Raw genomic sequence first — 11,287 nt, 5'->3', positions numbered from 1 at the left:
ATGCACCTTTTGGAAATTGCACCACGCAGCCCAGCATCGGGGAACAAGTTCCCCAGTGCTGAGCTACCCTGCAGGTATTTAAAGGTCAGGTGTGAGGGAGATCCCTGGATCAGGGACAGGGTCTCTGATCTGAGGCTCCTCGCACACTGGCAGATGCACATTGGGATCTGAGGGATTTTATCTCAGATGCTTAAAATCACACATTATGCCATGCACATCTTGCATGGCAGGATGGAATACTTTTTGGGAACCTTTGATTGCAGTTAAATTTACAGTCATAGAATCACAGAAAATCAGGGTTGGAAGGGACCTCAGGAGGTCATTAGTCCAACTCCCTGCTCAAAGATGGACCATCCCCAACTAGATCATCCCAGCCAAGGCTGTCTAGCTGGGCCTTGAAAACCTCCAAGGATGGAGATTCCACAACCTGTTTGGGTAACGTGTTCCAGTGTTTTACTATCCTCCTAGCGAGGACATTCTTCCTAATATCCAAACTAAACTTCCCTTGCTGCAACTTGAGACCATTGTTCCTTGTTCTGTCATCTGCCACCAGTGAGAACAGTCTAGCTCTATCGTCTTTTGAACCCCCCTTCAGGAGTTGAAGGCTGCTATTAAATCCCCTCTCAGTCTTCTCTTCTGTAGACTAAATAAGCCCAGTTCCCTCAGACTGTCCTCATAACTCATGTGCCCCAGCCCCCTCACCATTTTCATTACCCTCTGCTGGACTCTCTCCAATTTGTCCAAACTCTTTCTGTCGTGAGAGGCCCAAAACTGAAAACAGCACTCCAGTTGTGGTCTTACTAGTGCTGAATGGAGGGGAATAATCGTTTCCCTTGCCCTGCTGGCAACACTCCTACCAATGCAGCCCAGTATACTGTTAGCCTACTTGGCAATAAGGGCACACTCTTGGCTCATATTCACCTTATTGTTCACTGTAATTCCCGGGTCCCTTTCTGGAGAGCTGCTGCCTAGCCAGTCAGCCCCCAGCTGATTATCCTCTCCTAAGTGCAGGACTTTGCACTCATCCTTGTTGAACCTCATGAAATTCCTTTTGACCCAATCCTTTAGTTTGTCTAGCTCACTCTGAATCCTAGCCCTGCCCTCCAGTGTATCTACTTCTTCCCACAGCTTGGTGTCATCTGCACACTTGCTGAGGGTAGAGGTGCAAAGATACATTGGATCGGCACTGATATAAGGAAAATTGACTGCATTGGCATTCAGCTTCTTTTGGCTGATGTGGCCAATAATGCCACTGATAAATGCCCCTGCATGTGCGCAGCGGCAATACAGCACACAGGCAGCCAGGAGCACAACAGTGAGGGTGGGACTGGGGCTGGAGCTGGGGCAGGCACTGCACAGCTGGGGCAGAGCAGGGGACGAAGCTGCAAACAGATCATCTGGAGGGTGTGGGGGGGATGGCTCCCACCGCTGTGTGCACCCCAGGAGGCATGGGGGGTATGTGCACCTGGATCTGCCCACGGGGTGAGGGAGAGCTGCTGCTGTGGGCTGGGGCTGTGCTGGGCTCTTCCTGATGTGGGGGCTAGGCTGGGCTACACTTGGGATGGGCGGTGGCAGTGCAGGGAGGAGGGTTGGAGGGGCTATGGTGAATTTTGGGGTGGCTGCAGCCCCCTTCCCCCCCCCTCTGTAGCCCCATCTCTCAGCACTGCCACTTCCCATCCCGACCACAGCCCCGGCCCAACCCCCCTCCAGGAAGAGCCAGGCACCACACTGCCCACAGCAGCAGCCTGCCTTTGCCCCGTGTGCAGATCTGGGGGCATGTGCTCCCCCCATGCTCTCCTGGGGTGCATGCAGTGGTGGGAGCCACTCCATCTCCACAAGCCTCAGACAAGCTGCTCGCTACTCCGTCTCGCACGCCGCCCCGGCTGTGCAGCCCCAGCCTCAGCCCTGCTCTTACCATGGGGGCTTTGACCTGCCTTCCCCTTCACTCTTGCCTCTTCCTGCACAGCAGACTTACCAGCACGATGCCACTCTCCAAGCTGCCCAACTGCATATCAGCAATCGGATTGGTATTGGCCGATACGGCTCGTTAAAAATCGACCATCAGTATTGGCTCAAAAATTCTCTGTTGGTGCACCTCTAGCTGAGAGTGCACACTATGCAATTTTTCAGGTAGTTGATGAAGATACTGAAAAAAAACGTTCTTAGGATCAACCCCTGGGGCACTCCACTTGATACTGGCTGCCACCTAGCCATCAAACCATTGATTACTACCCTCTGAGCCTGATGCTCCAGCCAGTTTTCTAACCATCTTACAGTCCATTCATTCAGTTCGTATTTTCTTAGTTTGCCTGCAAGAATGTTGTGGCAGACCGTATCAAAAGCCTTGTCTGGTTTCCCCACATCTGCAGAGCCAGTTATCTAATCATAGAAGGCAATCAGGTTGTCAGGCATGACTTTCCCTTGGTGAATCCATGCTCACTGTTCCTAATCACCTTATTCTTGTCCAAGTGCTTATAAATAGATTCCTTGAGGATCTGCTCCATGATTTTTCCAGAGGCTGAGGTGAGGTTGCCTGGTCTGTAGTTTCCTATATCCTCCTTTTTCTCTTTACTAAATATGGGCACTATGTTTGCCTTTTTCCAATCATCTGGGACCTCTCCTGGTAGCCATGAGTTTTGAAAGATGATGGCCAGTGGTTCTGCAATCACATCAGCCAACACCCTCGGCACCCTCACGTGATTTCCATCTGGCCCTATGGATTTGTATATGTCCAGTTTTTCTAAATGGTCCCTAACCTGTTCTTTCACCACTGTTGGCTGCTCACCTCCTCCCCAAACTGTACTGCCAGGTGCAGTAGTCTGGGAGCTGACATTTGCCTGTGAAGACTGAGGTGAAAAAGGCATCAAGCACTTCAGCTTTTTCTGCATTCTCTGTCACTAGGTTTCCTCCCCCATTTAGTAAGGGACTCACACTTTCCCTGATCTTCCTCTTGTTGCTGACATACTTGTAGAAGCCCTTCTTGTTACCCTTCACATTCCTTGCTAGCTGCAACTCCAGTTGCACTTTGCCCTTCCTGACTTCATCCCTGCATGCCCGAGCAATACTCTTATACTCCTGCCTAGTTTGTTATCCAAGTTTCCACTTCTTATAAGCTTCCTTTTTGTGATTTAGTTTACTGAAGATTTCTCTGCTAAGCCAAACTGGTCTTCTGCCGTATTGCTAGTTTTCCTGCACATCGGGATGATTTGTTCCTGCACTCTCAGTAAGGTTTCTTTGAAGTACAGTTAACTCTCCTGGACTCCTCTTCCCCTCAGACTGGCTTCCCAGGGGATCCTGCCCATGAGTTCCCTGAACAAGTCGAAGTCTGCTTTTCTGACTTTTTTCTGACTTTTCAGTCTCTTCAGTCCAATTGGGTTCACTGACTAGTTGTAATGGACTATGTTATGGACAATCTGATATAGTGGTTAGGCCAGCAGAGTCAGTCTGGAGACAGGGAAAGAATCTAAAATATAGGCCCAATATGTCCGGTATGGTAAATGTCCCTCCATTTTGTCAGTTTGCTCTTTTGAAGTTCAGCACCATAGGATAAGTCCATATAACACAAGGCTGTGCTGTACTGAGGTATGCTGAGTACACTTCACATCTTTTCATGAGCCTAAAGTGGTATAGCCACTTAAACATAGTGCTGTGACTCTCTGTACTGTGTCATTAAGCTTTGCTGAGGGCAGGTTACTACTTTCAAGTCAGAAGCCAGTGTGTCTGGAGTTGGTGCTGGCATGTCTCAGCATGGCAATGGCTTGAGCTCTGTGGACATACTCTTAGTTATAAACCTTTTTTATTCTTGCATTTAATTTAATCAGAATAAATTTATGATCACTTGATCCAAGGCCATTTTCTCTGACTAGCTCTTCTGCTTACCAAAGCAAAAGTGGTCCCCATTGCTTGCCTAAACCAAACCTTCTATATCATATCACCTCATGTTAATTCAGTGACTGTTTGTTAAAGAAGTCTTGCCTATCAGGAATATCTGGGCCCTACCATTATTACTAGCATTCATTTTCCAATCTATATCAAGCAAATTAGGGTTTGTCTACATGGAATAAATGCAGTGCCAGGTCGTGATACCTGAGCACTTCCTCTGAATGTTGGGTACCAGAAGGTGCATTAGTGTGGCACTCATTTCCTGACAGAGAAACAGAGGTGCTTCGTTCAGTCAGCATGCATATACTGTGTCTGGTACCTGAAGTAGTTTGGATATCTCTGCATGGATTGCATGACATACCTTTAAAGTTTCCTGAAGTGACATAATTTCTGGCAATATTTATCTCCTTAATAACATTACAGAAATCTCTATCCATATCCAAATCTAATCAGAGTTCATATAGCAGATTCCCAGTACCTCAGTAGCCCTCTATCCTTCTCCAAAGTGATTTTGACCCAAATAAAATCTTTTATCCATGCTATCCCTTCTTATTTCTGTCATATCATTAATGTTCAGTGCAAGTCAACCATCTTTATCTTTACGTATGTCTTTCTGAACTGTACATATGCTTCATGATTGCTCTTCTACCAAGTTTCTGTTATTCCTGTAATATCTGGTTTTGCATCCTGCACCGATAGCTTGAGTACCTCAACTTTGAAACAACTGGAATGGAAGAAGCTTGGACAACAGACGGACTACACCCTATTTCCTAGCTGTACCGAGACAGTACTTTTACTGCCTGCATCACATACCCAACTGCATTCATCATTAATGATACTTGTTTCCTTGCTGTTCATCAGCGTTTTCAGACTCTAGTGTTTCTTTATACAGTTCCATTTCATGAGTTTTTTTTCTGCCTGGGCACATCTACATGAGAGACTGACTGCACACTAGCCTAATAAGACTGTAGTAGCATGTCACAACATGGACAGTGTTAATATGCTACTGTACAGCATGTTAGGCTACTGCGCAGTAGCGTCACTTAAAAGTGCTAACTAAATGCGAAGTAATGGCTGTACAGTAGTGTCTTATGTAGAAGTGCCCCCTGTGTTTTAAAAGCACACATGGATAGTATACAAGTGTCTCCTGATTATAACTGTCCTAGGTAAAACATAAAGGCAAAATATATGGGTTTTTAATATTTACTTTTCTTGAGCACAACCTTACAAGTAAATTTTTATGATGGTTTTACAAAGCTGGTGGATATGTAAAAAATAAAAATACTTTTTTTTTCACAATTCTATATATTTTTTCTTTTCAGACGGACATTATCAACACTATGTGTGGATATAAAACTATTGACAAAGAGGTAACTAAAAGAAATTTCTATCACTTCGTTATAAAGAATCATGAGAGAGTATTCCTCTGACAAAGCAGCTGGTTTCTTTATGAATCACTCTTTTTCCTTTTGGGCTCCTGGTTCAACTTGCACAATGCTTTCATTTCAGACCAGGAAAAATACAGCCCAGTTTCTAGTACTGCATATTCAGTGCATAACGGAGTCATTCAGTAACGTTAATGCTCTGACTAGAGCTGGGGGAAAACCAAAGTTTCTTGTTTAAATAATAAAAAAGCTTTTCTTTTTATTCATACATCCCATTCTTATATCCTACAGTGGGTATAAAATATTGAAGACAAAATGTTGTAATAGTAGAGAAGAAATGGGGCATCCCTTATTTTTGTTGGCAAACTTCTAATGCTCTTCAATTGTAGAAGTGAGATTTGGCCTAAGCCTGTAGTTTCTCCTCTTTTCTGGGAGTTAGTCCCATTGACTTCAGTGTCATGGGCTTTGTGAGAACCAGGCATCCAAGTCTGGGCTTGCAGCTTGTAATAGTAGAGTGTATATTGCACAGAAGGCAATAATTTGATCTGCTGAGGGTCCATACAGCCCAGTTTTGTAGGAGTAGTTTTGGCAGGTAAATTGGCAATCAGCTGAAAGTCTCTGTTCCCCTTTTGTGTTAGACACCTAGTCACACAATGCCAATTTGAATGACATTTTTTTAGATTGGCAGTACTTCAAATATGATCTGTCACTTAGGCTCACTGGGCACCTATACACATGTTCCAATGACTTCTAATTAGAACACGTCAGAGCAGATTCAATAAATTGAGTCTGCTGCAATGTTTTAATCATGTGTTGCAGCATCTTGTGTATTCAGTTTCCCCACATTTCAAAATGGTGGTGGAAGTGCTTTAACTAAAGCTCATTCAATGCCTCCATTTTGAAATGTCGGATGCTGAATACAGGAGATGTTGTGGGCGTTTTAATTAGAGTGGCTCCCAAGAGCCACTCTAATTAAATCATCCATCCCCCACCCCCCAATCGTGGCGCACATGTAAAAATGCCAGTTGAGTCAAAGGTTGATTCTGCAAGATGCTAAACACTGTTCTGGTTCTGATCCATGGAGCACTGAAGCATATACTTTACTTGAAACTCACAAGTGGTACCAGCCATTTCAATGGGATCATTCACAGGCTTAACTGCTATGCTGTTTTGGGACTAGACGGGTCCAACACCTTTGAGGGTAAACTTTAAATTCTCTTTTCTCGAGTCTATGAGCCAGTTGCAAGACAGGATAGCAACTTGGCCATGGTTTGGATTTTTGCGCTGCAGCAGTTGCAGCCAGGAAGTACTCAGGAAGGTAGATAGATATCTCCTATATTTCATGGTATAAAATTGGGATCAGTTGTATTTCTTTTAGTAAACTTAATATTTTAGATGGTTGGTGATAAGGCCATTGCACCAAATTCATTGGGGTTGCAAGAGCGTGAATGAAGACAGAATTTGATGCTTTATATTCTAAAAAAACACTTTGGCATTCTTCTAATCAAACTGTTATATATTATATTATTTTATAGCGCCTGAGCATTCAACACGTTATATATGTTCGGGGATGCACAAATGCAGTACTCATTTGGTTCGTAGACAATTACAGCATCATGGCAGGTGTCTTGCTTGGTATATTGTTACCACAGGTAAGGCTAGGTCATTATGTATGTTGTTCATTAAAGGGAATGTTTAGCTCATGGTCTTGGTAGACAAAACGGTATTTGATTTGATAAGACTGTTTTTATTTAAAGTTCACATAACTTGGAAGCTGATGTGGGTGTTCCTTTGTGTCTTCACAGAGGCCCATTGATTTAGTAGCACAGTGTGATATGTTACATTTTTTCATAACCTTTGCCCACTAGTTTGCATCCATAAGACTTAGTCTAACATTCTGAATCCCAGGGTAATTTTCAACAGGCATAATTTATTTTCGACAGTGGGGGGTAAAGGAGGTGGTAGAAGATGTCACTAAAATCTCCTTCATTTCTCCACTTGTGAATTCTCCCTTCCAAAACTGCACTGACTTGAGGCTCTAACTTAAATTATGTGGGGGGTGGGGGGAGCGTGTGTGCGTGTGTGTGTGCACTTCTGTGTATTACAATAAAAAAATGTTGGATGAGGAACACATGGTCTCCTTTCATAAATGCTTTTTTATTTTACAGTTCTTAGGTGTGTTGTTGTCATTACTTTACATAACACGAGTAGAGGACATCATTGCCGAGCACAAGCTTAGTGCGGATGCTTCTGTTGCATTCCAGGAACAGTCAGAAGTTGAACGAGCAGGAACGGGTTGCTGTATGTGTTATCCTGGGAAACAGTAGTTGCCAAGCAAAAAAACTTAAGTAAAGTATAAACAAAGCCTTGTTTTGGTTTGTATCTGTTTCTGCAGATCTTACAGACCTTGGACATAAGCAGTGCTAAAGCCTTTTTGATATTTTTAAAAACAATGCATCAAAAGCAGAAGCCAAACTTCTCCACCCTGTGGTCTTAATTGATTTTCCACTGTGTTTCAGTGCTGAGTATGCTTTGAATTTTCACAGGATCTTTCAGGCAGTCTACTGTGGGGTGTTTCAGACTCTTAGGAGTGCTAGATCTCATCAGACCAAAAAGTGGACCAGGTGTTTTCCAGAAGCGGAAGAATTGCTACTGGACACTATAACCAGCTCAGTTCAGCCACACATTTTGTTGCACTAGTCAGCTACTACCATAAGTGACTGCCTGCCTATAACACAAGTTTTGTATCTACTCTTCTTTCCGTGTTTTGCCTCCAAGGAAACAAGTGGTCTCCTACAGCACAATCCCAGGAGCCAACCCTGCTTGAAAATTGTTAACTAAACTTGTTTTTTAAATGATTACTGAAGGAACTGTGATAAGAGACATTTTCTGTTGGGGAAAACTCAGAAGTAAACTTCTTTTAAAAGAGAGCTTTTGTTTCTTAACTGGTCATATTTAAATGTTTGTCCTTTCAGATATATTTTCATATTGATTCCTAAACAAAAGGGAGACTTATGTGTGCTTATATTTTGAATCAAATGGCAGATATTAAATAGACATTTAAAAATTTTAAGCTGGTCCTGACTGACAAACTGATATAACTGTGTGTATCTTTTGTGCCTTTTAATAATTGGGTGTATGCCAATGTTTGAATGTCAGGTAATGCTTTGATAAACTTTTTATGCAATTTATTACTGTACAGATTTTTATGGCAGCTGCTAGATACTGGATTAATTTGAATCTTGTATGTATATGTATTTTTCCCTCCATAAATTATCTAGATTGCCTATTGATTTTTGGAGTTCTATTATGTTCATATATTTCATTTTCAAATGTGATTGTGCTCACAAAAAATAAGTGTTGTTAATTTTTTTTAAAAAAGCAAATACTTTAAATATGTTTCATTCTGAATTTTACTGATAATATATTCAGTCATGAATCTTAATGGATTATAAATCCTCTCCTAAATCTGTTTTTCATGAATTTTCAGGCAAGCACACAGCAGTTCAAATATTTTTCTGCTGCTGCAGGGCTAGAGCTTCTAATATAGTTTCATATTTAGAGACCTTCAGTACAGAGACTTCTAAACATGAAAAAAACCACGAGTATTTTCCTGAAAACAGTATACAGGTTTCCTCATTTTATGCGGGTTCTGTATGTGTGAATTTGCTCTTATGTGATGACCCTTTTTATACCAAAAATTGGTTATATGCGAGGTAAATTCACTCTTATGCGATCGGCATGGTGGAAGCCCACAGTCAGCTGCTTTGTGTGGTGGATTGTGAGAGTGACGTGCACCAAAATATAGTCTCCTGTGTGGATCTGTGCTCTTCACTTGTTGTCTGTGACATGTGTTTCTGTAGTTGCCATCCCCATTATGATAGTGCCCTGTGCTTGTGTGTACTGTTGGGGAGTACCAAAATTGTCTTGTGAAAGTGGTAGAATGGGTCTGGAGGTCAGTACAGTTGATGTCGTGGAATGCATCCCTATTTGTTACATTGTAAAGTAAGTTCCCTTTATGCGAATTTGAGTTATGCACCATTTTCCAGGAATGTATGTACAGCATAAAGTGAGGGAAACCTGTATACACCATGTAAAGATTTTCTTATTGGGGAATATCTTATCCTCTTCTGCCCCAATTTCAACTGTTGCCTGTAGGACAGAAGCCCATTCTTTCTTTCCTTCCTACATATACCCATGTCTTTGTCCTTATCCTATATTTTTTACTCTAGAAAGGAGTAGTCTAGTGGTCTGAGCAGGACTGAAACCAAAAAGACCTTAATTCTAAGCTTGCCTTTGACACTGCTTTGCCCTGTGGTCTCTCTAAGTCAAATTCACTTAACTTCTGAGCCTTAATTTTTCCTTCCTTCTGTAAAATGGACACAATAATTCTTGGGGGTCACTGTGAGGACTAATCTAGATTTGGACCAAGCATTCTCTGCAGCATTTCCAGTCCCAGCTGGACTCATTGGCAATAGAGAAGAGAATTGCTGTGGTGACACAAATAAATGCCAAGTTTCAGACCAATAAACTTTTTTTGCTTTCTGGTACCATGTCATGTTTGCACTGCCTTCATGAACCTTCATTTTCTGAAACTAATAATCAACTCAAGAAAAAAAGCACACTCAACTTAAGGAATCATGCACACAGTACTTAACCAGAGAGAGACATCTACTAGGGGTGTGCAAAGTGGGCCCTATTCAATTTGGAGTCAGTGATTTGATTTGTTGATTTGGATCACTGTCCCTGATTTGACTCAGCCAAATCAGAATCTGAAGATTTGATGCTGATTCGGAGAATCAGCGATTGGACATAGACACAGCTTTAAATGTTTTTTCTACATACCTCAAGGTACCAGGCATGGCTCATGAATGCTGCGATGCTGGGGCGGATGGAGCGTCCCACAGGTGGGACACGTGCTCGGTGGCAAACCCCGCATTGGACCAGAAGTACTTCTGATCCATTTCCGGGTCTGCCAGGGAACGTGCTGGCTGGGGGGGTCCCCCATGCACCCTCGGCTCAACGATCGGCCACAGAGAGACCCCGGGTGCCCCCCAGACCTAGGAGGCACCAGTCACCAAGCTGGGAGGGGTGTGGGGGGGCCTGGTGCACTCCCCGCCATGCTCCCGGCAGACCTAGAAGTGAACCGAAAATGCTTCTGGTCCACTTCTGGGTCTACTGCCAAGCATGCTGGGAGCTCCCCGCGCTCCTGTGGGACACTCCATCCACCCCAGCATTGCAGCATTCATGAGCCGCCTGGTACCTAGATGTATGTAGAAAAAAACATTTAAAGCTGTGTCTATGTTTGAATCCCCAACTCTTTCCACATCTCTCTGAATCAATTCAGAGGGTTCCGATTTGATTTGGAGAGATTAAAGGGTCCTCTGATTCGATTCGGATTCAGAATTTTGGTCACCTAATTGGGCAGAATCTCTGCTGAATCGAATCAGGGACCAAAGCTTCACACAGCCCTAATATGTACACATAGGCACTTTTTAAAACATATTTAAAATTTGAGCCTCTGGTGTTCTTCCTGGCTGGAAACAGACACCAGCAAGTTTTTACTGTGGCACAAAGTGACAGCAAATAGACATGCATACCTCTTGCCATACCAAACAGCTGATTGGCGGCCCTAGCCCTGGACTGCACCAGTGTGTGCTGGCTTTCCCTGTTTCCAGAGACCTGCACCCCAGGATCTCTGGGGCACATCTCTGGAAGCAGGATAAGTCAAGGTTCCCTGCTTGCACAGCCACACCCTTTGCAATCTCCAGAAACCCTGGAGATTACCGCAGATGCCTCTGGAACCTGGGAACGTGTCACCTGTTGTCCTGCAAAATCAACAGGTGGTACACTGAGTAACATAGAAAGCTGGCTGGATTATTGGGCTCAATGGGTAGTAATGACTCAATGTCTATCTGGCAGCTGGTATCAAGTGGTGTACCCCAGGGGTTGGTCCTGGGGCTGGTTTTGTTCACTATCTTCATTAACTATCTGGAAGATGGGATCAATTGCACCCTCAG

At 43.4% G+C, this 11,287-nt stretch overlaps 1 protein-coding gene across 1 annotated transcript in view; it reads left to right on the top strand.

Moving 5' to 3' along the window:
• TSPAN15 (tetraspanin 15) overlaps positions 1 to 9,010 on the top strand; it is a 58,578-nt gene extending 49,568 nt beyond the window's left edge. The window contains exons 7-9 of the mRNA XM_006023147.3: positions 5,205 to 5,252; positions 6,803 to 6,919; positions 7,436 to 9,010. Coding sequence (XP_006023209.1) covers positions 5,205 to 5,252; positions 6,803 to 6,919; positions 7,436 to 7,594 — 324 coding nt within the window. The 3' untranslated portion in view covers positions 7,595 to 9,010. The remainder of the gene's footprint in view (positions 1 to 5,204; positions 5,253 to 6,802; positions 6,920 to 7,435) is intronic.
• The last annotated feature ends 2,277 nt before the right edge of the window (positions 9,011 to 11,287 follow it).

Source organism: Alligator sinensis, unplaced genomic scaffold, assembly GCF_000455745.1.
Source record: "Alligator sinensis unplaced genomic scaffold, ASM45574v1 scaffold546_1, whole genome shotgun sequence".
In the NCBI taxonomy this organism is placed as follows: domain Eukaryota; kingdom Metazoa; phylum Chordata; order Crocodylia; family Alligatoridae; genus Alligator; species Alligator sinensis.
This window is presented reverse-complemented; position numbering and strand designations above follow the sequence as displayed.